General features: G+C 48.2%; 1 protein-coding gene across 2 annotated transcripts in view; it reads right to left on the bottom strand.

Annotated features, from left to right (window-relative positions):
* Nucleotides 1-25,039, bottom strand: part of Igf2bp1 (insulin like growth factor 2 mRNA binding protein 1) — a 42,310-nt gene that overhangs the window by 718 nt on the left and 16,553 nt on the right. Inside the window, exons 1-12 of one of the 2 annotated variants that reach the window (XM_085829240.1) lie at nt 15,341-15,382; nt 15,002-15,053; nt 10,740-10,803; nt 9,434-9,715; nt 8,538-8,672; nt 6,738-6,860; nt 5,914-6,049; nt 4,853-4,975; nt 4,407-4,526; nt 3,607-3,681; nt 2,670-2,801; nt 2,200-2,313 (exon numbers count right to left, since the gene is read on the bottom strand). In XM_085829240.1, coding sequence (XP_085685366.1) covers nt 2,200-2,313; nt 2,670-2,801; nt 3,607-3,681; nt 4,407-4,526; nt 4,853-4,975; nt 5,914-6,049; nt 6,738-6,860; nt 8,538-8,672; nt 9,434-9,708 — 1,233 coding nt within the window. In that variant the 5' untranslated portion in view covers nt 9,709-9,715; nt 10,740-10,803; nt 15,002-15,053; nt 15,341-15,382. Of the gene's footprint in view, nt 1-2,199; nt 2,314-2,669; nt 2,802-3,606; nt 3,682-4,406; nt 4,527-4,852; nt 4,976-5,913; nt 6,050-6,737; nt 6,861-8,537; nt 8,673-9,433; nt 9,716-10,739; nt 10,804-15,001; nt 15,054-15,340; nt 15,390-25,039 lie in introns of those variants that run through there. The other variant, XM_021176365.2, reaches the window with a different exon arrangement.

Genomic DNA, 25,039 nt, shown 5'->3' with positions numbered 1-25,039 from the left:
ACACTGCTGGTTACCAGCAGTGATGGGACAATCTGCTCCCCTATGAAATGAATGAAGCACCCAAGAATAGCCTCCACTTTCCCTCTTACAAACTTCTTCTAGGGACCTGAGTTCAATTCCCAGAAACCACATGGTGGCTCACAACCATCTGTAATGGGATCCGATGCCCTCTTCTGGTGTGTCTGAAGACAGCTACAGTGCACTCATATAAGTAAATCAACCCTAAAAAAAAAATAATAATTTCACGGGCCATGGTGGTGCACGCCTTTAATCCTAGCACTCGGGAGGCAGAGGCAGGCGGATTTCTGAGTTCGAGGCCAGCCTGGTCTACAAAGTGAGTTCCAGGACAGCCAGGGCTATACAGAGAAACCCTGTCTCAAAAAACCAAAATAAATAAATAAATAAATTCTTCTAGGCTGGAGAGATGGCTCAGCAGTTAAGAGCACCGACTACTCTTCCAGAGGTCCTGAGTAAGTGTTAGAGGGAAAATCAACTAACTGCAAAGTGGGCTCCACATGTAAGGTTTTCCTGACTTCTTCCCATAGAGCAAGTGTTTCACTGAAGAGAACACTACTCCGTAGTGTTTGAGTTAGACCAACTATGGTGACCTCACATGATCAACATGGGAGATGAAGGCAGGACTGTCCAAAAGTTGAGGCCAGTTCAGGTTACATATTCAGTCTATCTGGTCTCAAACACTCACACATTCACACATACACAAGGAGAAGGAGGGAAAAGATCTCCACAGATTTCTACTGACTCCTTTTCTGAACAACCAAAATAACATCTGCAATGCACCTACTACCAGGCTGGAGAGATGGCTTAGCAGTTAAGAGCACTGACTGCTCTTCCAGAGGTCCTGAGTTCAAATCCCAGCAGCCACATGGTGGCTCACAACCATCTGCAACCTCTTCTGGTGTGTCTGAAGACAGCTACAGTGTACTCGTATAAATAAAATAAATAAATCTTAAAAAAAAAAAAAAAGGTGCCGAGGCCAGCCTGGTCTACAGAGTGAGTTCCAGAACAGCCAGAGCTACAGAGAAATCCTGTCTTGAAAAACAAACAAACACACCTACTACCATCTACCATTTATCCTTTACAAGTCTTATTCCCCTCATTTGAATAATGTGGTACTATAGGGTGTAACCGAGTTAATAGACACAAAGCCCATGAGACAGTGTTAAGTCTATTATAACCATAAATCTTAGCTCTCATTGCTGTGGCTCTCACCGTTTCTCAAAGATCCTTAAGAGAAAGCTACCAATAGGTAACAGAGCAGAGAGGGTATGTGGGGCTGAGTTCAAGGCATGTGTCCTAGCCCTAATTGCTCAAGCAGCCCCTGGGGGCCACAGCACATGGATAAACTAGATAGAGATATAACACCATGTGATGTTTGGGGGCTTTAAGAGCCCCATTGTCAACCTTTGGAAACTTTCTTTTCCGCCCCTTGCTGAGGGTCAACAAAGTTTGAACATGAGAGGTTCACTTTCCTAGCTTCATAGCCAGTGACTAACTAGTGGGAAAGGGAATCCAAACACAGGTACAGTGACATACGTGTGTGACCCCAGCTTTCAGGAGGCTGAAGCTGAAGGATCAGTGCATGAGAAGCCAGCCTCATCTAGATGCTGAGTTACTGGAGGGCAGAGCATGGACAGGGCACAGAAGAAAACCAAGAGAGATCTGAAAAGAAACCCCAGCCCTACTGTCTAGGACCAAAGCTGCATGCTGACTTCCTATTCAGTTCAATAGGGGTCCAGGACAACCACGGAGACTATGAAGAACAGATACAATCGTTCGGATCAGACATAAACCTTTATGAACTGTGATTTGCACAAGTTGGTTCTCTGCCACCCTGTGGGCACTGGAGACTGCTCTCAGGTTTGTGTTTAGCAAACATTATTAACACTTTTTAAATTTTTCCCCCTAGACAGTTTCTTCTCTGTGATGCCTTGGCTGGTCTTAAACTGAAGAGATATGCCTGCCTCTGGAATTAAAGGCGTGCACCATCACAGCCCACGGAGCCACAGCAAAGTCTAAGAAAGAACAACACATCCCCATATCCACTCTTGCAACTTAAACAACAGCAACGCAGCTCAGAGCAGGCAGACGTCGTAATGGGGCCTGTGCGGGTCCCACTGATCAACCTTGAGAGCACTCATTTCTCTGCTGCTGGCTGAGAGAGGGGAGCGTGGCACACACCTGGCTGGCATAGAAATGCCCGATGATCTTAACAATGACTTGGTCGTTCTCATCCGGGGTCTGGTCTCTTGGCACCACCACCTCGGCTGCGGTCAAGTTCTGCAGCTCATTCACCTACGGGTGGGATACAAGACAAGAGAAGCTCGGTGTGCAGCAATGAAATGCACACGGCGGTGTGTGTGTGTGTGTATGTGTGTGTGTGTGTGTGTGTGTGTGTGTGTGTGTGAGGGAGACTCAGTTGTAGCTTGTGTTGCTCAGGTCCTAGGTTCAAAACGTAACACCACAAGAAGGAAAAAAACCCAAAACACAAAAAAGCCATGGTGGGACTGGAGGGCAGATGAAAGGTGGACGCGTGGACTCCACACTGGGCTTGGGCAGTAGCCAGAATCAGGTCAGTGGACAAATGACAGCAGGGGTGACAAAAGCCAGACAAAGGTGTGGATTTAGAGGCCTAGGGCTGGGGCTCTCACCGTTTTGCCGCCCTTGCCGATGACCCGGCCGGCTGCAGAAGCCGGGACCCGTATGTGGGTCTCCAGCTTTACCTCCTCCTTGGGACCAAAGAAATTCTCTTCTTTTAGTTTGCCATAGATTCTTCCCTGAGCCTAGGGAGAGGCCACAGTTAAAAATCAGCTATGTATTTAAGCAGGAGTGTAGCCCTGTGTTCCGGTCCAGCCTTTTCTATCTAGCTGGCCAGAACTCTACCTAAGAAAACCAAGCAGCTATAAGCCCCAGTGAATAACCTTCAATGGTCCCCCTGATTATCTGTAATGCTGGATTAGGACCCATGAGTAAAGGAACAGCTCAGCGCTGCAGAGCCTGCAGGGTCACAAGTTCACAGCCAACTTGGTCTGCAGAGCCAGTTCTGGGTAACTAGAGTCAGGTACTAAGACCGTGCCTTAATCTCTTCCCAACCACCTCAGGGACATACCACACTCATAGGTTCTAGGATGCCCTATATGGATGTGGTGATAACACCATCACATCACAACCATGAATGGCATGAACTGACACGCCTTGGGTGCCTAGGAAGGCCCAGCCTCCATCCTCACAGAGATCAGGTGAAGCAGCACAGATAGAAAGAAGGGCCTTGCCATCAAATGCAAGCACCTCAGATTCCTTCCTCCTCACATGCCTGTGAGGACCACGAGGAAGGAAGGAAGGAGGGAAGGAAGGAAGGAGGGAAGGGAGAGAGGGAGGGAGGGAGGGAGGGAGGGAGGGAGGGAGGGAGGGAGGGAGGAAATGAACAGGAACTGAGCTTGGGAGCACCAGAAAAGCAGCTGTGTGTCCTGTAGGAAAGGCTGGAAGATGGGGCAGGAATGTGACAGGGAACAGCAGAAGCCGCCACATGGTTTTCTTGCACGTGTTAAGTTCCCCTAACCCATCGAGGAAGAACAATATTGATCAGACCTTGAACTGAGCCTCTGGGGGTCCAGTGATGACGACCATTCGAACTTTGGAGTCAGGTGTTTCTGGTGGAGCAATCTAAAAAACAGCTGGTCAGAGGGTGCGGGTTCCAGGGGAAGATGAAGGCATCTCCAGCCCCTCTAGTTCCCTCCCAGTGCACGCTCTGAGAAGGGAAGAACAAAGAGCCCCAAGCCCAAGTTCCTGACTGTACACAAGAACTGTGATGATGGCATGGGCAGCATGCGAGGAGGACCTGCCTCAGTGACCTACACACAGTAGGACTGCATCGCAACACCAAGCCCACCTGGGGGTTTTAGTAGAGAGAGTGCTGGCAAGAGGCAGGGAATTACGAGATGACTGACTGGGTAGAGAGCATGCAGTGGCTACAGCTCTCTTGGGGTTGGGAGGGAATCACAAAGCTTTAAATACCATTGAATGAAACCTGTGATGTTAACAGCACTGGCTTCCTTGCTCTCCAGGATCCTGGATCCAGGATGGTTAAAAGACAGCCAGCACAGGTAGTGTTCACTGTGAGGCACCACCCGCTTCCTTGGCCTCCTACACTGGCAGGACACTGACTGAGACTTGCCAGCAGGAGGTAAGGATGGGGTTGGGAGGAGGTCTATTCTACCTTGTTGCAGAATCTCACTCAGCCTGCTGTGTGTTAGCCCTGCTACCTGTCCAGCCTGGAAACCTAGAAGCACTGAAGACACCCGCAAGGGACTGGGCTTTTCACTCCCAGTGTGACGTGTGAAGGGGGCTGGAGTTGATACTAGACCTAGGAGAACTCAAGAACAAATCACCTTGATGGAGGCGCTGGCGAACCGGGAGAGCTGTTTGATGTGCTGGCCCTTCTTGCCAATGATGGCGCCCACAGCCTGGGCGGGGATGAACACTTGTACCATCTCCTGCTCCGGAGCCTGCTGCCAGGACAGGGGACTCCTTACCAAAGGCCCATGGAGGGGGGCGAGGCAGGACCCAGGAACCTCCACTGGGCTGCCATGCAGCCTCCAAAAGTCACAGGTGCAGACACCTAGCTGCACCCTGGGCTATAGGAGGACGCCATGAACTCTTTTTTGCTCCCTTCCAACTAAAGGGAGCTAAAATCAAGTGGAAAGCTGCTGCCACCGCCAGGGCCGACTCCTCAGCTAGGCTCCTCTCCTTGTAGCTGGCATTCTGGCTGCAGAGGCCTCTCTTCCCTCCCTCTTGCCAATGTCCCAAGCCCTGGGTAACAAGACCTTCCACCTACCATGAAGGAGCTATAGGGAGCAGCCCCGGTGACGCTGCTGGGAGGAGGAGGGACAGCGCTGGATGAAGCTGGGAAGAGACCTACAGCAGCCAGGTTGAGCCCAGGGATGAGGTGGGACTGCAACTGCAGGAGAGAGGCGAGGCACAGGTCAGCCTGCTGACAGAACCCTAGCATGCGGCTCTGGCAGGATTTCTAGGTCTTGCTGTCTGTCACCTACCAAACTCCAGGCTTGGTAAAAGCCATGTCTATATGAAGTAAGAAGATGACCCCTAATGTCCCCCTCAAGCTGCTACATATGCACGCCTAACCACCCACCCACACGCCAAACTACCCACACAGACACATTAAAAAAAACGGAACATCCTATGAGCAGATCGTGGTAGCACATGCCTGTAAGCCCAGCACTCGGGAAACTAAGGCAGGAGTGAATTCAGTTCTAGCCTACAGAGCAGAGCGCAGGACTGTCTCAGAACAAAGCTCAAGTTGGCATCCTTCTGTCTCCTACAGTATACAAGCTTAACTAGATCAAATCACACAGATCACAGAGTGGTTAAAGTACAGAATCCATGAAATCCAAGATTTTTGCCCCCAACCCCAACCCAGCAGCCACATGACGAGCCCTTGTGAGTAAATACAGCTACCCACGCCAACAACAGACCTACGGTGTACAAGGCACTAGACTTCATCCCCAGCACCACCGCCTCCACAGAAACAAACTTAGATGAGTTAAGTCCAAAAGCACAAACTAAGGGGCTGGAAAGGTAGCCCACTGGTCAAGGGCACTGCTACTCTTCAAGGACTTCACATGGTGGCCCACAACCATCTGTAATTTTAGTTTTGGAGAATCCAATGCCCTCTTCCAGCCTCTGGGAACCTGGGACACACACAATGTCCTGAGATACATGCGAGCAAAACCGGCCCACTACTGCCCTTGCTAAGTTCAGAGAAGGCTGCAAGAGGAGCTTGGGATGTAGCTCCTCCAGAGCTATCACTTTCGCCTGTCTCCAAGGCCTAAACTCAACTCCTAACAACACACGCAGATGGTGCTGCCTCGCACTCACGCTCATGGCGGCCACGTCGTTCTCGTAAGCCTCTCGAACTTTCTTCATGATCTCCTGCTCGGCCCTGCAACAGTTCTCAATGGCGCCCTTCACAGTGATGGTCCTCTCAGGGTTATAGAGTGTGAGGTCCTGGAGCCTGGCAAGAGAGCAGGACAACGTCAAGCAGTGGGCAGCGCAGGGCGGGAGCCAGACCCCAGCTAGGGGCAGAGCCGGAGACAACTGAGTTACAGGTCCAGCAGTTCTAAAGGACGTCTAACTTCCGGTCGGGAAGCCCTATCTCCAGGCTTCAGGTAACCAGGGCAAGGAAACCAAGCGTAATCATAACAACTCCGTCTGTGGGACACAAGCTATCATGAAAGGCTGTGGTCACCAGACACACAGATGGCTGCAGGCAGACCGTTATAAAGTGCTACTGTGCAATAGTTACTCTGCAACAGCTCTAAGGAAATGGAGAGGCAGGTTGCTTACAGGCAGCTAACCCACTCCTGTCACTGTTATTCAGAGGCAGCCCAGTGTGCCCCAGCTGAAAAGAACCAAGGTTTGTACACCTCTTACAATGGCAGACACACCTAAAGGCCAGGTCTTCGTTGCAGGCTTTCGTGCGGATGCGTTTATCTAGAATGTTGTACCAAGGGCAGGTATTAGGGTGCTCCAGCCCTCATTGAGCAGGACAAAATGTTCTCCTCATTTCTCCAATATGATTGTCCCAAGAGGGAGGTGCTAAGGCCCAGTGGCAGGTCCCTCATCCCCAGCCTGAGCTCGGCACTGCTGAGACCCCAGCCTGAGCTCGGCACTGCTGCGGAGGGAATCACGGAGAAACTCACGATGAGATGGTGATCTTCGTCTCTGTGTCCTGCTCCACCTTCTTCAGGTTCCGCCCTTCCTTGCCAATGAGTCGCCCGACGAAGTTGTTATGAGCCAGGATCTTCAGGGGAACTTCATCTGCCCTGGAAAGGAAGTAGGGGACAGCTTGGTCAATGATGTCAACAAAGGCCCCACTAAGTGGTTAAGTGATGAACCCAGAACAAACCCTGAGCCAAGTGTCAGGAGGTACATGATCAACACATACAAATCGAAATACATATAACTGCACACTCAAAATGTATGTGCAGTTGTGTTTGGGGGTTGCATGAGGCCCAGGCTCTAACCCTAAGGTGAAGGGGGTAAGGGAGCAGAAAAGACACCCAGTGTATCCTGAAGGCATCTGCCTATAGTCCCAGCTAATAAGGCTGAGGCTGGAGGATCCAGAAATTCTAGGCTAACCTAGGCAATGTCATCGAACAAACATCGAATTGTTATACTAGTTGAACCCTAATAAACCTGTATAAAAAACAAGACAACAACAACAACAAAAAACCAGGGGCTGGAGAGATGGCTCAGTGGTTAAGAGCACTGACTACTTTTCTAGAGGTCCTGAGTTCAAATCCCAGTAACCACATGGTGGCTCTCAACCATCTGTAATGGGATCCAATGCCCTCTTCTGGCGTGTCTAAGAGAGTGACAGTGTACTCATATACATAAGATAAATAAATAAATCTTAAGCAAGCAAACAAACAAACAGCACAGAGAAACCCTGTCTCAAAAAAACAAACAAGTGAAAAAGGAAACCAATGGAAACTTAGTGTGATGATACATGAATTATCTATCAGCAGACTCAAGAGGACCATGAGTGCACAGCCTGTGGAGACCCACTCTCTTTAAAAGATTGTGTGTGGCGATGGTGTGTGTGTGTGTGTGTGTGTGTGTGTGTGTGTGTGTGTGTGTGTGAGTGAGAGAGAAGATACCCGTGGAAGTCAGTCAGAAGGTAAGGCATTGGATCGCTCGGAGCTTAAGTTCCAAAGGTTTGTGAGCCGCCCTGTATAAAGGTGGGAAAGATCTGAATTTTGGTCCTAATAGGACAGTATCTGTCTTGACTGCTGAGCTATCTCTCCACCCCGAGCCATTCTCAAGAAAACGTAATAGAAATGGAAGCCAGGCGTGGTGGTGCAGCAGTAAACTGGATTACAGCAGTTCAGGATTAACTAGGGTATAGTGATCCTGCCTCAATTACCCCACCCTGCCAAAGGACCCAGAACCAAAGACTCAGAAGGCAGTGTAAGGGAATCCCTGCTGTCCTGCATCAGTGGGGCCCACACTCAGGTCCTCACACAGCTCCCATAGGCTACTGTGCAATTTAAGCACTCTGTCACTTCTCTCTCTGTAGCTTTATATTGACAGATATGTTGACAAAAAAATTATAAAAGGCATAGAGAGGGATTTCAGCCTGACCTTTATGCTAACACACGTTTACCTGCATACCCCATTTATGAAGATCCTAATGTATACACATCCATACACACACACACACACACACACACACACACACACACACAGAGAAATATAAACATTGTGACTATATAAAATTTCTATACAATTATGCAAGGGAATGATCTCATCTGCCAGCTCCTATGTTTGTTTGTGTGCAGTTTGTGACTCTCTCCTAATCTCAGTTTTGCTCCTATGAATGAGAAGAGGCTGGGGTGGGGTATGGTTCAGCAGCAAAGATTCTGCTTGGGCCTCACTCCTGATGAAGGTGTGTGTGTGTGTGTGTGCACGCGTGCTCGCCAAGTACAGGCAGATCTTACGTTTTGGTGTCCTTTGCCTCCTTGTGCATAATCTCCAAGATCATCTTGCACGCGGAGGAGCAGCCTTCAGGGGTTGAATGCACACTGATGGCCTTCTCTGCAGCGCCTGCATTCTCCTTCCTATGCACATCTATTCTGTGGACCACCAGGAAAAAGCTGGTTAGTTGTCTCCAACAACATGGGACTTCCTCCACCTTGTATCAATTAAAAGCCTAGAATCCACCCTCCTTGGACTGGGCCTGGAATGTCAATAAAGGGCCTGAGAACCACGGCCAGGTGCCACTCTGCCCACCTCTGAGAGGACAATGCAGGCCACCTCACAGCCACTAGATAGGGACTCCAAGCTGTATGTGGCTGTGAAGTTATTTTTTTCCTTCTAGTGTCCTTTTTCAAAGAGACACACTCCCAACTACAAGTAAATGACAGTGATTTACTCTGTATGTTAAGGGTAGACGAGCTGAGCTGTTCTTCCCCATAACCGCCGTTTATCTGTAACCACAGGAAACCAGGTGGCTGTACTACAACGGGAGTAGGGACATAATTATGACTTATGCCAAAGAGACTCAGCTGCAGCCAGGCTGTCCAGCTTGTGACCACTGTTAAGTGGCTACTCATCACAGAGTACCCGACAAGTGGCTAACCCCAACTCACAGGACAGAGTATCCTGGAGCAACTTGATACGAGCAATTCTTCCTTCTGGAGACAGGGAACCCAGACTCCCAAATGCCTCCTCATTTGCCCAACTCCAACACAGAGGTAACACTGGCGACAGTGACCATTCATGTCCCGAGCAACAACTCCCTGGACAAAAGTGCTGATGCCCAAACCAAGTGCTTCCAAGAGCCACCCGGGGCCCCACTCTCCCCTGCACCCACCCTCCCTTTCCCAGCACTCACTTGGACTGAGTCTGTTTTGTGATGTTTCGGATGGTGGCACCCTCCTTGCCAATGATAGCACCTACATACTGCGTAGGCACCAGGAGCCGGAGGGGGATGTCCACTGGCTGCTGCTTGGCTGGAGCCCCTGCTGCCACGGGCGACCCTTGCCGGGGCTGGCCCCGAGACCCAAAGCCTCCACGACGCCCATTCTCAGGACCTTGTGTTATCTGCTCATCAGGTATGTAGGAGACCTTCAGGGCATGGTTCTCCAGTTGATGGCCATTTAGCTTCATGATAGCTCTAGGAACAGGCAGTCCAATGGTCACCCTGACTCAGGCCAACCACACCAAGTGCCTTCCTTACCCAAAGCACCTACTAAGTTACAGATGGGAACACACTGGGGATACTGTGGAGCTAACCATCTGTCTCCTACCCCACCCCTCCATCACTAGGGAATGTTCTGGTCTGCGAAAGTGATACAGCAACGCCACCAGCTCCCTTGGGACTTACTGCTCACAAAAGTCTTCCACTTAAGAACACTGGAGCCTGGCGTGGTGGCGCACACCTTTAATCCCAGCATTTGGGAGGCAGAGGCAGGCAGATCTCTGAGTTCGAGGCCAGCCTAGTCTACAGAGTGAGTTCCAGGACAGCCAGGGCTACACAGAGAAACCCTGTCTTTAAAAAAAAAAAAAAAAAAAAAAAAAAGACCACTGGAAGATGTTGAAGCATGGGGAAAAAATGTGCCAATACCCTGTGACAGTCAGATAGAGCTTAAAACAATGGATGTATATACAATGTGTTCTGACCACTTCGGGGAGAGAGTAGTAAAGGCTGGACCTAAGGGCTAAGGAGCTGGCACCTGTGGTGGTGGTGGGGACTCAAAGGACCTAGAAACCCATCACCCAGGCTCCTACACCATCCAGCATCATACCTGATACAGCCACAGTAACCCACACCCACAATCACAATGCTCTGGAAATGGGGTAGAAATCAGGGTTGCCCTTGGCTACCAAGGCAAATAAATTGAGGCCACTATATATTTCAAAAATAAAAATATATGCAGTTTTGAACGAGGCAGTTTCCCCTCATAACCAAAAGATGGCACCATCAACACAGTGCAGGACCCTGTTGTTCCCAGGGACCCAAAAGCCATCTCTTCTCCCAGTCACCCCCCTCCCTGCAGATCATTTTTACTGAGAATTTTCTGATTTCTGAAACATGCCCCTAAAAGACCTTTTGTGGGACCTTAGGGCTAGCTGAACCAGTATCAGAAGCCTGGACCCATCCACAGAAGAGCCCCCAGCCCCACTTCCAAGGTACTCACTGCCTGGTCTGCTCCCGGTTAGAGTAGGTGACGTTGACCACCGCTGTCTCACTTTCAGTGTTCACTGTCGAGACAACAGAACAGTCCACCAGAGTTAGAGCTCTGCTGACAAACCCCAACCTGTCTGTAGGTTAACAGGGTAAGCAGCAGACTACCACGCTGAGAACAGACCCAAAGGACAAGCAAAAAACAATTCACAGATGACCTCCCTCACAAAGACACTGGAAGCCGAGCTAGTCAAGTCTGGCTGTCAGATGTAGCACCGGCATAGCAAGGCAAATACTTCCCCTGCTACACACACACACACACACACACACACCCCAACACTGCAAGCAAACTTATCCTGGGTAAGTTCAATTAGCAAACAAGCAACACCCAGTGGGTGGGATTAGCCATTTACAGAGGTAATATGTCAAGAAAAAAATGGTTTCCTTCTCTCAATGGCTCAAGAGATTTGGAATTATCTAAATCCATCCTTTTTTTTTGTTTTGGTTTTTTGAGACAGGGTTTCTCTGTATAGCCCTGGCTGTCCTGGAACTCACTTTGTAGACCAGGCTGGCCTCGAACTCAGAAATCCGCCTGCCTCTGCCTCCCAAGTGCTGGGATTAAAGGCGTGCGCCACCACCGCCCGGCTCTAAATCCATTCTGTAAAGCTTGGATATCACACACTTTCCCAGAGATGGAATTCCAGGCTCAAATATTCTAAACTTCTTGACAGTGGACATGGGACATATCAGGCCACCATGCTTACGGGTCCCAAGAATGATTTCCATCCCAAAGCTTGGATTTGTGGGGGTTTTCTTTAAGATTTAATCATTTAATGTATACGAATGTTCTATCTGCATGTGCACCTTCATGCCAGAAGAGGGCATCAGATCACATACATTACAGATGGTTGTAAGCCACCATGTGGTTGCTGGGAATTGAACTCAGGACTGAGCTTGGATTAGCACCTTCCTTAATTAATTTTGCATCGATGGAGACTGAACCCAGGGCCTTTGCACATGCTACACTCTACTAATGAGCCACATTTTCAACTCTCGCTTTGTGAAACAGGGACTCACTAAATACCTCAGGCTGGCTTGCAGCTCGACATGCAGCTAAGGATGGCCCTGACCTCACCACCAGGACTAAAACTAACCCACATCAGTAATGGGCAGAGCTACCGCATTTAGAAGAAGAGACAGAAGAACCTCAGGCAAAGCACCATAGCGTTTGCCTGCAGTCTTGGCACTTGGGAGATGAGAAGTCAGGAGTTCAAGGCCATACTGAGCTACATGAGGCTTTGTTTAAAAAAATAAAACACATAAAAAACCCTAGATGTGACTAAGAGCACTGGCTGCCCACAGACAGGTCACAGTTTAATCCCAGCACCCACATGGCAGTTCATAACCTTTGGTAACTCTACTTCCAAGGAATCAGGTGCCATCCTCTTTGGGCACTCCTTGGGCACACTGTACACACAAGGTGCACACAGGGAGAAAGGTGGCTGAGATCTCCTGGGCAGCCTGGGCAAAGCGAGGAAGGTAAGACCAGCCAGGACTACGCTGCAAGGCTCTGCCTACTCTGAAAGAAAACCTGACAGTTGAGATGAGTGTGGTGGCACAGAGTGACAATCCCTGAGAAGAACTATTTCTGAGGCCAACCTGGGCTGGTGAGACTCTTGAACAGGTTTGGTAGATCCTTTTGTGGTTTATTTTTAACCAATTAAAATTATTTCATGTCCATCTGTCTGTGTTGACATGAGTGGAAGTCAGAGGATAACTTTAGGGAGTCAGCTCCCTCTATGCACCACATGGGTTCCAGGGATAGATTCAGGGGATCAGCCTGACACAGCCTGAGTTTACAGGCACAGACCTGCTCGAAGTGGCCACCAGTCTGTCTGACGAGTCTAGCTGCAGCAAGACAAACTACCAGCAAATCAGCTAGCTATGCCCTGGCATTTAAGATGAAAGGCAAGTTAGAAGGTTAGAGGCAAGCACGTAGCACATCGCTGCTGGGCAGGTAATGCCAGCATGTACAGCTTGCCCCTTCCCACAAAGAATTTAAAAATGAACACTTAAGGGGCTGCAGAGATGACTCAAGTGGTTAAGAGCATTGACTGCTCTTCCAAAGGTCCTGAGTTCAAATCCCAGCAACCACATGGTGGCTCACAACCATCTATAATGGGATCAGATGTCCTCTTCTGGTGTGTCTGAAGACAGCTACAATGTACTTAGATATAATAATAAATCTTTTTTTTTTAAAGAACACTTAAACCTCAGACAAAGTAACTACTGCTTCTTGAAGAGTTTCCCAAGTGGGCTGCGGTGTAGTTCACATGGAAAAAAGGCACTGGTCGTGCACCTTCCCCGACCCACAGCACACACACAGGAATACTATTTAGTCATAAAAATGTGAAATTCTGTGACAACTAGATGGAAGTAGAGCTTACTCAGTTAAATTAAATAAGCAGGTTCTGAAAGGTAAGAAACCGCGTGCTCTCAGGACCATAAAAGCCGCCGGGAAGAATGAAGCCTGGAAGGAGGAGTGGAGGGTGGGAAAGGAGGGCAAAGGAGAGGAAACAACAGAAAAAAGGAAAGTGGGGGAAAGAGAAGGAAGACCGGGAGGGGGAGGAGTCTCACTGAAGGGAGAATATGCATTCCCATGGCCAAGGGAAGGAGGCCTGGGGGAACTGACTGCCCGGCCAAGTGACTGCCAGACAGACAGACAGACAGACAGACAGACAGACAGAAGAGTACATCAAGAACGTTCCTTTCTATGTGGTATGACAGCAGCAGACACACTGTCCTACAAACTTTGGAGGGTGACAAGGTTTTAAATGTTTTCACCAAGAAGTGATTGAGGAGACGGACAGGCCTGCCTCAATTTAAGCAGGCCATGATACCCAGGAATATGTAATGTTCCTACATGTTGGTTTAAAAAACATCTAAAACAACCTCATGTTGGGGTGTGCAACCAAATCACCCCAAGCTCATTTCCTCTGGAAAAAAACGTTACACTACAAGCAAAATCAAAATCGCAGCTGAGTTTTTTCGTTTTACAACTCAGGATCCCTATGCCTCCTTCTGTGGGCCCAATATTCAAAAAGGTTTTGCCTGCCCAAACTATTAAGGAATAAACTTTTTTCAAACTTGTCCTTCATTTTGATTTCATGTGTACAGATGTTTTGTCTGTATAGTCCCGTGAAGGTCAGAAGAGGGCATCAGGTCCTCTGGAACTGAAATTACAGATGGCTGCGAGCCTCCTCTGGATGCTGGGTCTCTGGGAGAACAACCAGTGCTCTTAGTAACTGAACCATCATCTCTTCAGCCCTCTCCCACCCCCATCCCTTTTATTTTATTAATTTTTGTTGTTGTTATTACTTTTATTTTTGTTCTTTCAAGACAAGGTTTCTCTGTGTAACACTGGCTCTTCTGGAACTCGACTCTGTAGATCAGCTCACACTGGAAGAGAGTCCCTGCCTCTTCGTCTGATTTTAAAGGAGAACACCAACATGCCCAGAAAGGAGGTTTTTGGTTTTTTGTTTTTCCCTTGTAAAAGACAAGATCTCTCAGGCTAGAGAGATGGCTCAGGTGTTAAGAGCACTGCCTGGTCTTCCAGAAGTCCTGAGTTCAATTCCCAACAACTTTGTGGTGGCTCACAACCATCTGTAATGGGATCTGATGCCCTCTTCTGGCATGCAGATGTACATGCAGAGAGCACTCATTCATTAAATAAATAAAATTACATATTTAAAAAGGACAAGGTCTCTCTATATACTGCTGTAACAGTACATAAGGCTGGCTTCAAACACACGGAAATGTTCCTGCCTCTCAAAAGCTCAAACACCCAGCCCCTATAAATTTCTGTTCTTAAATTACTGAAATGAGATTCCTGCAAGTTTGGAATTGAGACTCCTTATTGAGAAGGAGTAATAAGGCCCGATGTGGTGGTCCATGGCTTTAATCCTAGTACTCAGGAGGCAGAGGCTGTCAAATCTAAGTTCAAGGCCAGCCTGATCTACATTACAAGCTCTACATTGCAAATTCCAGGCCAGCCAAGGTTACCCTGTGAGAGCCTTGTCTCTCCTGAGACAAGGAGAAGGAAAAATGTGTCCAGACTGCCCATCGCACAGTAGCCCAGTTTCATGGTTCTACATGGTAGGACGAGTGCTGGAGCCAGAGTCCAGCATATGAGCAGGAGTGTGTGTGTGTCTTCCCAATGGATCTGATCACAGAACTGCTTGGTGCTGAAGCCACTTAACTCCTTGTCAGTCTTACCTTGCTCACAGTTCTCCACTGTACCGTACTGAGCCAGCAGGCTATCTAGCACCTGGAGAGGTAGAAAAAAGGTGTCTGAGTATCCTGGGGCCTAAACACCCATTACCCCAAAGCTCTGGGCACCAGCAGGAACTAGACATTTTGATGGCCTGAAGCTCCACCCCTTAGGGCCCTACATGCTGATGGCATCATCAGTGTTTGCAGGAATGCACTGGCTCTGGTCCCAGACCTTACTAACCTCACACCCAGGGGAGACTGGTTATTTCTACCAACTTAGTCGGACAGAGTCCCATGACCAGTCTCCACCAAACCTGTACATTAACTTCTCCAAACACTTACTTCCCATCGGAGCTGAGGTGGAATATTTCGGATCTGTATTTTCCGACTCCTGAAAAGAAAGGGCAAAATGTGATTTAGACAATTCCAGACGCTTTGGGCCCATGACCTGGCAGTTTCTAATCCTTGTCCCAACTTGTTAGTTCACCAAAACCATAGGATGGTGGCTTCCTCCCCAGTGCTAGGGACTGAATTCATGGTCTGGCACAAGCTAGATCCCCAGCCCTAAAAATAGTAACCTAAACTGGGAGCAGTTGCCTTTAATCCAAGCTCTTAAGAGGCAGAGACAAGCAGATCTCTGAGTTCCAGGCCAACCTGAACTCCATAGTTAATTACAGGACAGCCGGAATAAACAGTGAGACCTCATCTCAGGAAAAAACAAACAAACACAGACTAGCAACCCAGTAAGGATGCAGACTTTCAAGCAAATGAGGCTTCACCCTATAAGCCCAAGCACTAACAGGACGTCAGAGAGGAACTCAGAACCAGATGTTCTCAGCATAACGGCAGCATAAGATCGAACGTACTGTTTTGATTGCTTGCTACAGCGGTCCCATACTTCTCTCTCCATCAAAACAAAGCCAAGAAGCTGGAGAAAGGGTGCCTGGGGCTCTTCTAGGACAGGAGTCCCACTCCTAGAGCCCATGTGAGAGGCAGCTCACAGCTGCTTGAACCCCAGCTCACCTCCAGCACCTGACCCACTGGTTACATACCCACACATACGTACTTAAAATAAAGCAAATCCAAAGTCAAGTAAGACAGTAACTATTAATTAATCCAACACCTCGTTAACTAGCACCTACTTCAAGCTGTACTTTGCTCGCGGGACTGGGGCACAGCAATGAACAAAAGTGGCGGAATGCCTGACCCAGGCGCTCACATCGTATTAAGGGAAACAATATATGCGAATAATTGCATAAGATAATAGTACAGTGGTTAAGCCCTTGGCACAGCTAGGGATCTAAACCACTTATTAGCACATTAGAAGATTACTTAAGTTCTTTGAGACCTGGTCTCCCCCTTTGTACAACAGGGATAAAACCCATTCACAAGTGGGAGGTGGCATTAGATAGTATTTGTAAAGCGCTTAGGAAAGACTTGGAGTAAGTCCTTAAAGTGTAACAATAGATGCATCTATGAATGGCTAAGGTTCTCCAGAGTGATCAACACACAGCACAGCATCAGGACCACCTTTTTTCTCCCAGGTGACTATACTATACTTACTCCATCCCAGCTTTCAAATGGCTCTGAAAAAAGTAATTTCCCTTGAGGAATGCAGGTTCAAGACTAAGGTCCAGAGTGACCCAGAGAGTCTGCCCACCACCCAAATCAATACCTTAATCTCTGAGCTTAAGACATTTAGATTGACTTAATGAGTTAGTCAATTGTCATTTAGATCTCTGTGTACCTTTGATCCTGTACAAACCTTTAGTTCAAAGACGAGATCCAGGGCGTTGCAGAGATGGCTCAGTGGTTTAGAGTACTGGGCGCTCTTCTAAAGGAGCAGGATTTAATTGCCACCAGGCCCAGGATGAGTTACAACCTTCTATAATGAGGGATCAGATGCCCTCTTCTGGCCCCTACAGGCACTGCATGCACAAGGCACACAGGCATACATACAGGAAGGCAAAATACCGGTGTACACAATGTGAGATAATGCTGAGTCACTTATGCGCAGTGGCCTACCAGAAGAGCTGGCGTCGAGCTGTGGGGCCTGTGGGGCGGGGCAAGCAGAAATGACTGCAAGGCCCTAACAGTAGGTGCTGGCCTTAGTTGCCTTAGGCAGCCCCTACCAAAGCACCTCTGTGACCCACCGAGGCTGAAATTCTGAAAGCGACAGCTCCTTGTCGACAAGCTACAGCAGGGAAAATCTGGGATGGCATAGCTAAAGGAGTGGAGCAGTGGTGGCCCCGGCTCCTTTAGCTATGTCACCCCTGACCCTAACCCAACCTCTTCCTCCTCAAACTCAGCACTCAAGAGGCAGGGGCAGGCGGATCTCTGAGTTCGAGGCCAGCCTGGTTTACACAATGAGTCCCAAGATAGCAAAGGTTATACAGAGAAATCCTATCTTGAAAAAGAAATAATAAAAAGCTAAAGGAAAGGTGGATCTGTTTGAAGGAAAACCTTGGTGGTGTGTGAACTTGATCTAACAAAGTTAAGAGTAGATACAGTGAGGATCGGGAACAGTCAGCTGAGCCTGGAGGCTTGAGCCACGATTCCAGGCTAAAGCAGGACTGATGCGTGGGCAGGCCAGTCTGTAGAACAGTAGGCCAGTCGGAAGGTGGCATTGCAGTGATAGAAGAGGAGGGGAAGACAGACAGACAGACATAACTCCACGTGCACAGCACTTGTCTAGCAGACACAAAGCCCTGAGCTCAAGTCCCCGCACTGCACAGATAGATAAGGCCAGTGTCAAATCCCTGCAATCCCAGCACCCACAGTACTGGCAGGAGAACCACAAAGTCAACACCCAATCCAGCGGTGTGAGGCGCGCTCCGTGTCAGACACACACGGGAAGCCAACAAGCCCATTGCTGAGTCCTTAGGCCTCATTCTACCAGGTACCAGATTCAAGGACTGGTCAAAAGGCAGCTTTGGATCTCCCTGGTAAGGATTTCTCACAAAACACCTTTGCTAACCAAATAGATACACCGAGTATGTTCAGATGGGTGAAGAATCCGGGAGGAAATGAACAGCGCCCTGGTTTAACAGAGTAGCCCAGCCCTGGACACCTCCCTCCAGGAAGTCCTTCTGGATGGCGGGGAGATGAAGGCAGCCTGCCTAGGAAGAAACAAGGCATACAGCAACCCCAGAACAGGAGCCTAGTTTGAAAGAACCCATTAGTGCAATCCCAGGTCAAAGGCCAAGACTTGCCTGTCCAAACTCTGATTCGGGGCCTTCTATTCAGTATGGCAGGAGCAGGGTGGTGGCAGTGAAATCTAATCTCTGCAAGGATGTTAATCCATATCCAGAAAGCAATGGCAGGCAGATTGGCTGGAATGTCTGGAATGTTCCAGGAGCGGGAGGGAGGGGGAGGGCAGGTCTACTCAACCAATGAAAGAAAGACATCCCAGCAGCCCTCCCTCACCCTCTAGGGCATACACACCCCATCCTGGGAACCCACTCTAGGCTCCGCCCAGACTTCCTTCTCAGCAAAGCCCCCAGCCCTGATTAAAACCCAAGGGGATGGCCTGGAAGAGGACCTTTGTCTTCTAAGCCTGGCTTTCCCCTGAGCGTGGTGCTACCTAATTCCTTTCAGGCCCAAACCGCACAGGGCACTGCTGGGACCTGTAACCTAAATTCCCTTGCTTACATTACAACTCCTTTGGATAACTTACTCATCCCACCTATGAGAGGCCCAGAGTTGCCTGCATTAGGCTGGTGTGCTGAGCGCTTACAGTGGCTCTAAATCTGTGGCTTACAACTCTTTGGGGATCCACAGAACCTACTTACTTACCCTTTCACAGGGGTCACCTAGGAGCATCAGGACAGAACATTACGGTTCATAACTGTAGCAAAATTAGCTACGAAGTAGCAACAAAAATAATGTGGTTGGGGACAACACAACCTGAGGACCTGTATTAAAGGGTCCCAGCGTGAGGAAGGTTGAGCTGGCTTAGAGCTCCTGATGGGTGGGAGCACAACTCCCACTTCCCAGGGGTTTCTCCTGGTGGGAGCTAAGTCCAGCAAGCCCCTGACATTATTCTAAAGGAGACCTGGAGGTAGGGTGGAAGGGGTGGTGACAGACATTGCTGAATCTACATAAATGCGTTCACAATGACAGAGAAAGTCTTCCACTCCTCCATCTCTGCTACATTGAGCCTGCTCCGATCAACCCGGGTCTACCAAGGCCAGGCTGAGTAGTGGTTATGTCCTATAGGTAAAAGGGCACCACACCTAAGCACTTTCTTAGTGCCGGGAGGGCCAAGCCCAGCTCCAGCAAGGAGAGAGAACCAGGAGAAACGCATTAGCTGCCTGACCCTCTAGCAGTGGCCATTAAAGGCAATGGTTAGAACAGCCAAAATGGTTCCTAAGTGCAAACAGCTTTCCCCTGTTCTCTGCTCACTCAGACCCTCAATCAGGGATCCAGCCTGGAGGGCAGCTCAACAGACTCGTGCTAAACCGGGAAATTCACCTGGGGATGTGAGGACACCTGGGGATGTGAGGACACCTGGAGATGTGAGGACACCTGGGGATGTGAGGACACCTGGGGATGTGAGGACACCTGGGGATGTGAGGACACCTGGGGATGTGAGGACACCTGGGGATGTGAGGACAGGGAGGTCAAGCCTGGGGAAATAGGCCAGGAGAGATTTAATGAGGCAGAGAGACAAAAGAAGAACGCCATACACCCATCACACTGTATACACACGTGGGAGGTGGGGGTGGCTTGAGATTAGGAGTCTCTCCCAGGTTCATTTTATAGAAATGTGCTACCAGTGGCTTTGACAGCCCAGGGCCCTGAGATTAAAATACGCCATGAGTATCCTGTCTGCATTTCATAATCACTGAACGCCAAAGCCAGGAGTAGAACCAAAACTCTATCTACTTTCATTTCGTTTGTTTTGGGTTTCTAGTTTGCTTTTTGAGACCTGCTTTTTCTGCATAGCCCTAGCTGCCCTATGTAGACCAGGCTTTCCTCGGCTTGGGTGTGCTGGGGGATTAAAGGCTCACTATACCCAGCCTGAAGCAGATCTAGTTTTCCAGATGTATAGTTTTACATTTTGTTGAAAGGCCATTTTTCTAGCATACTAGAAATACCAATTAAGATAATATTATCTTTCTGTTTTGGTTTTGAAATGAACTTCTATACACTGGAATTACAGGCAAAGATGAGCTACAATGTTCAGTTCTACAGGGTCCTAGGTATCGAGGTCAGGGCTTTGGGATTCTAGCTATACTCCCAGTGCAGTCCGACCCCCATTTTTTTTCCTGTGAGTTGTACTGTGTAGCCCAGGCTAGCCTCCAACTCAGAACAATCATCCTGCCTCAGCCTTACTGAGCATCCTAAGACATACTCTACCTGTTCTTTTAAGGATTTAAGATTTAGCAGGGCAATGGGTGGCACCCTTTAATCCCAGCACTTGGGAGGCAGAGGCAGGCAGATTTCTGAGTTCAAGGCCAGCCTGGTCTACAGAGTGAGTTCCAGGACAGCCAGGGCTACACAGAGAAACCCTGTCTGGAAAAACCAACACCCCCCCATCCCAAAAAAGGATATAAGATTTTCAGAGCTCTCTTTTTTTAAAAGATTGTTCATTTTACGTGTATAAGCCTGTACACATGTAAGTGCTGAACACGTATGATGAGGTGGTGAGGCTGGAACCAGAGTTAAGGGTGGGTGGCTCTAAGCAGCCTTGCAATGCAGATGCTGGGAATGGAACCTGAGTCCTCTTATGAGCAGTCAGTGGTCTTAACTCCTGAGCCAAGCCAACTCTCACAAAGTTCTTATTCTCTGAAAAAGTGCTCCCTTCACCTCCATACCCAGAGCGGAAGTGTTGATGGCTTCTCCTCCCTATACTAATAAGTTCCCAGGCTGTGGAGATGGCTCGAATAAGAGCACTGACTGCTCTTCCAAAGGTCCTGAGTTCAAATCCCAGCAACCACATGGTGGCTCACAACCACCTGTAATGAGATCTGATGCCCTCTTCTGGTGTGTCTTTAGACAGCTACAGTATACTTAATAGTAATAAATGAATCTTTGGACTGAAGTGAGCAGGGACTGAGGGAGTGGGGTTGACCAGAGCGAACAGAGGTCCTAAATTCAACACCCAACAACCACATGAAGGCTCACAACCATCTGTTCAGCTACAGTGTACTCACATATATAAAATAAATAAATTAATTTTTAAAAAAAGTTCCCTTAAACCACAGTGGTAAAAGCTGGATGAGGGTGGTAGTGACATTTTAGAATACAGTCAATCTGCAGAGGATCCAGTCTTAAGCCTAAACTTTCATCTCCTTGGAAAACAAGACTAAACTGGAACTTCACATCGATCCCACCCCAAGGCCAAGCTTTGCCTCAGCCTGTGGCCTCACTCAAATCAAGCCTTCGACTCTCTGGGGACCATTCCTCACGTGGGGGGCAGGGGGAGCAGCAGGACTAGATCATCTCAAGTGTCCACAGAGAGAGATCAGCCGGTCTACCTATAGGCAGCTTTCCTTAATAAAGGGATTTCTTTTCTTTTCTTTTGAAGATTTATTTACTTATTTTATGTATGCAAATACACCATTGTTCTCTTCAGACACACCAGAAGAGGGCATCAGATGCCATTGTAGATGGTTGTGAGCCACCATGTGGTTGCTGGGAATTGAACTCAGGACCCCTGGAAGAACACTCAGTGCTCTTAACTGCTGAACCATCTTTCCTGCCCCAATAGAGGGATTTCTTATAACACGAATGGTCTAAGTAACTGACTCTTAGCTTTTCTTCTTTTTAGGAATATGGTAAGAGCTAAAAACACTCTCTGCCCCCCCCCCCAAAAAACAAAAAACAAACAAAAATTTGTGCAGAATTTCAAGACGGACCCACCCATAAAGCCAAAGACCCTAACACACCTCCACCCATCAAACTTGAGGTACATGAAGTCCAAGTTGTCAGTGAAGCTTATAGGTCTCTCACTGCTCCCAGCAGGGAGCTGCAGCTGTAGTTCACTGACAGGGTACTCGCCTGATGTGCTGATGAAGCCTTGTGGGCCATCACTCACCAAGTAGCATTTCAAATAAATGCCAGCAGACCGGGGTCCAAATCCCAGGACCCACCTCGTGGCTCACATCTATCTGTAACTCTAGTTACCGGGCACCTAATGCTTCCTTCTGATTTTTGTGGGCATCGGGAATGCATGTGATACACATACATGCCTGTGGGCAAAACACACACATAAAATAAACACAGCCTGGCCTTTGTAGTGAGACCCTATCCAGACCCCACCCCAGCCCAAAAGCAAGCTACAGGGATGCTAAAATCTGTATATACCCCATGCCATCTAAACCAGGTTATTGGGGCTCAGTTGCATCTACAATCTCATTGCTCCTAACACACTGTGGGACTCTGGGGAGTCTCTAAGGCCCCTAGATCTTGAATGAAGGAAGAGAAAATAGAGACCCAACAAGGCAGAAGGCCAGACCTGTTCCTCAAAGTCGCCCACTGACCTCCACACACACCTGACCTGCTTGTGTATGTAGTATATACACACACTAAGAAACTTTTAAACAAAATGCAAAAACTTGGCTTCCATGACTTTCCTTGACATTTATGGAAAGAGTCTGTCTAACTCCACAGGCTATTTTGGTGTTTTCCACGTGCTGTGGTAGCCATTAACCAATCAGACTCCGAAGACCTCCAACATGACCAAGTGCAACTGAGAAATTAATCATTATTTTACTTTAAGGGTTAATGTAATATATAATTCTTTATGTTTTTAAAATTATGCATTTATTTTTAATTTCGTATGCCCGAAGATGCCAGAGGGGGATGCTGGGTGCCCTGCAGGGGGGCCAGTCATGAGTCACCCACCACTGGTGCTGCAAGAGCTGTGTGCAATTTTTGTTGTTGCTTTTGTTCTGAGACAGTCTCTCTGTGTAGCCCCAGCAGTACTGCAACTTTGTAGACCAGGCTGGCCTTGAACTTAAAGATCTGCCTGCCTCTGCCTCTGCCTCCTGGGTGCTGGGATTGAAGGTGTGAGCCACCACTGCCTGGCTGCAGTGTACACTCTGATCTGAGGTGTCTCTCTATTCCTCACCTGTGCATTCTGTGGATTCTACATGTTAAGCCAGTACTACCTGTAATGTACACTTCTTAGACTTACTTGTGTGTTTGAGAAGGGTGGGAGGGAAAGACACACAGAGACATACACAGTGCTCATTCTTGGAGCTCAGAAGACAAACTGTCTAGAATTTGTGGTTTCTGAAGAACTAAACTCAGGTCACCAGACTTGATGGCAGCTGCCTTTTATCCACTAAACCACCTCACCAAACATCTATATTTGTTTTTTGTAGGGTTTTTTGCAGTATAAAATATACCAGATTCTTGACTTTAGTTATCTCCTCCAAAGCCATAAAAAAATAAATTAGGGGCTGGTGAGATGGCTCAGTGGGTAAGAGCACCCGACTGCTCTTCCAAAGGTCCGGAGTTCAAATCCCAGAAACCACATGGTGGCTCACAACCATCCCATCTGTAACGAGATCTGATGCCCTCTTCTGGAGTATCTGAAGATAGCTACAGTGTACTTACATATAATCAATAAATAAATCTTTTAAAATAAATAAATAAATTATTTCTGTAATTACAATATTGATTCCATATTGGAATGATGATCTTTCTGATATATTTGGTAAACAAATATCTTAAGAGCTAGTTGTGGTAACTCACACTCAAAACAGCTGAGGGAGCGAATGCAGACTGGGGAGCTAAGGCTTGGTGGTTTAAATTCCAGACTAGGCCTGGGCTACTTACTTACCTCTGTGTTTAATGTCAAATTGGGGGTTGAGGGTCTCACTGGGCTTCTTAAAAAAAAAAAAAAGATAACAAATATGGAGTTCTTATCTCACACACACACAGAGTCTCATGATGTAGCCTGACTCCCCAATAGTCGTACTTGAGCCTCCAGAGTGCTGGGGTTGCAGAATTACAGGCACATGTCCCCGCCCACTCACCTAACCTTTTTTAAAGGTGGAGACTGTAATTCAAAACTTCCATGTGTGAATACACACTAACAGTTTTTGTGTTTCTTGTGTGGTTTCGGTTTCATTGTTACTCCATGGCGCTGGACATTGTGAAACAGTGCTGAGCAGACTGTGCAGGCAAATAGCCTTGCTCTTAAGAGTTTCCAGTCCAGGGGCTGGTGAGATGGCTCAGTGGGTAAGAGCACCCGACTGCTCTTCCGAAGGTCCAGAGTTCAAATCCCAGCAACCACATGGTGGCTCACAACCATCCGCAACGAGATCTGGCGCCCTCTTCTGGAGTGTCTGAAGACAGCTACAGTGTACTTACATATAATAAATAAATCTTTAAAAAAAAAAAAAAAGAGTTTCCAGTCCAGTGGTATCCAGCCCAGCTTATTGGCTTGGAAGGGAAAGAGCAGAAACGGCTGGCTGGGGGCGTGGTGATGGGTAACAAAAGGACCCTAAGTGACTAACCCAGGAACCACAGCACCTTTCCAGTGCTGGACCAGCTGAGAGCCGGTTCATCACTGGCTCTTCAGAGATGTCCTTGGTGTTCCAAATAGATCATGAGACTGTCGATACTACCTTCCTATCCTTCTAAACCACAATCAAAGCGGAGAGCTGGTACCAAAACAGAGGTTGGTAGAGAGAGGACTCCAGAAAACTAAAGGGGGCCGGCCTGGCACGCTCCAGGCCAGGCAGTAGCTGAAAAAAGGGTGGTGCTGGAAGGGAGGAGGAACTGGCTCCATGCCCAGGGCTTCATGCCAGGATAATCCAGAGGTAGGGCGGCCAGACAGGCCAGGCAGCCAGCGGGCACTCTATTGAGTAGTTAGCCTCGGGTTAGGACTCAGGCTGAAAAAGTGACCTAGTGAGAGGTCTGGATCCAAGGCAGATGCCATCACCACCACAAGGAAGGGGAGGGGGAAGAGAGAGAGAGAGAACATGCACACTAGAAGGCACAAACATCACTGGGATATACCTATGTGCACACTGCCTTTTAAAGACTTTTTAAAATTTCATGTATTTGTTTTGTGTGTGTATG

Source organism: Mus caroli, unplaced genomic scaffold, assembly GCF_978045245.1.
Source record: "Mus caroli unplaced genomic scaffold, Mus_caroli_1 scaffold_13, whole genome shotgun sequence".
Lineage (NCBI taxonomy): Eukaryota > Metazoa > Chordata > Mammalia > Rodentia > Muridae > Mus > Mus caroli.
This window is presented reverse-complemented; position numbering and strand designations above follow the sequence as displayed.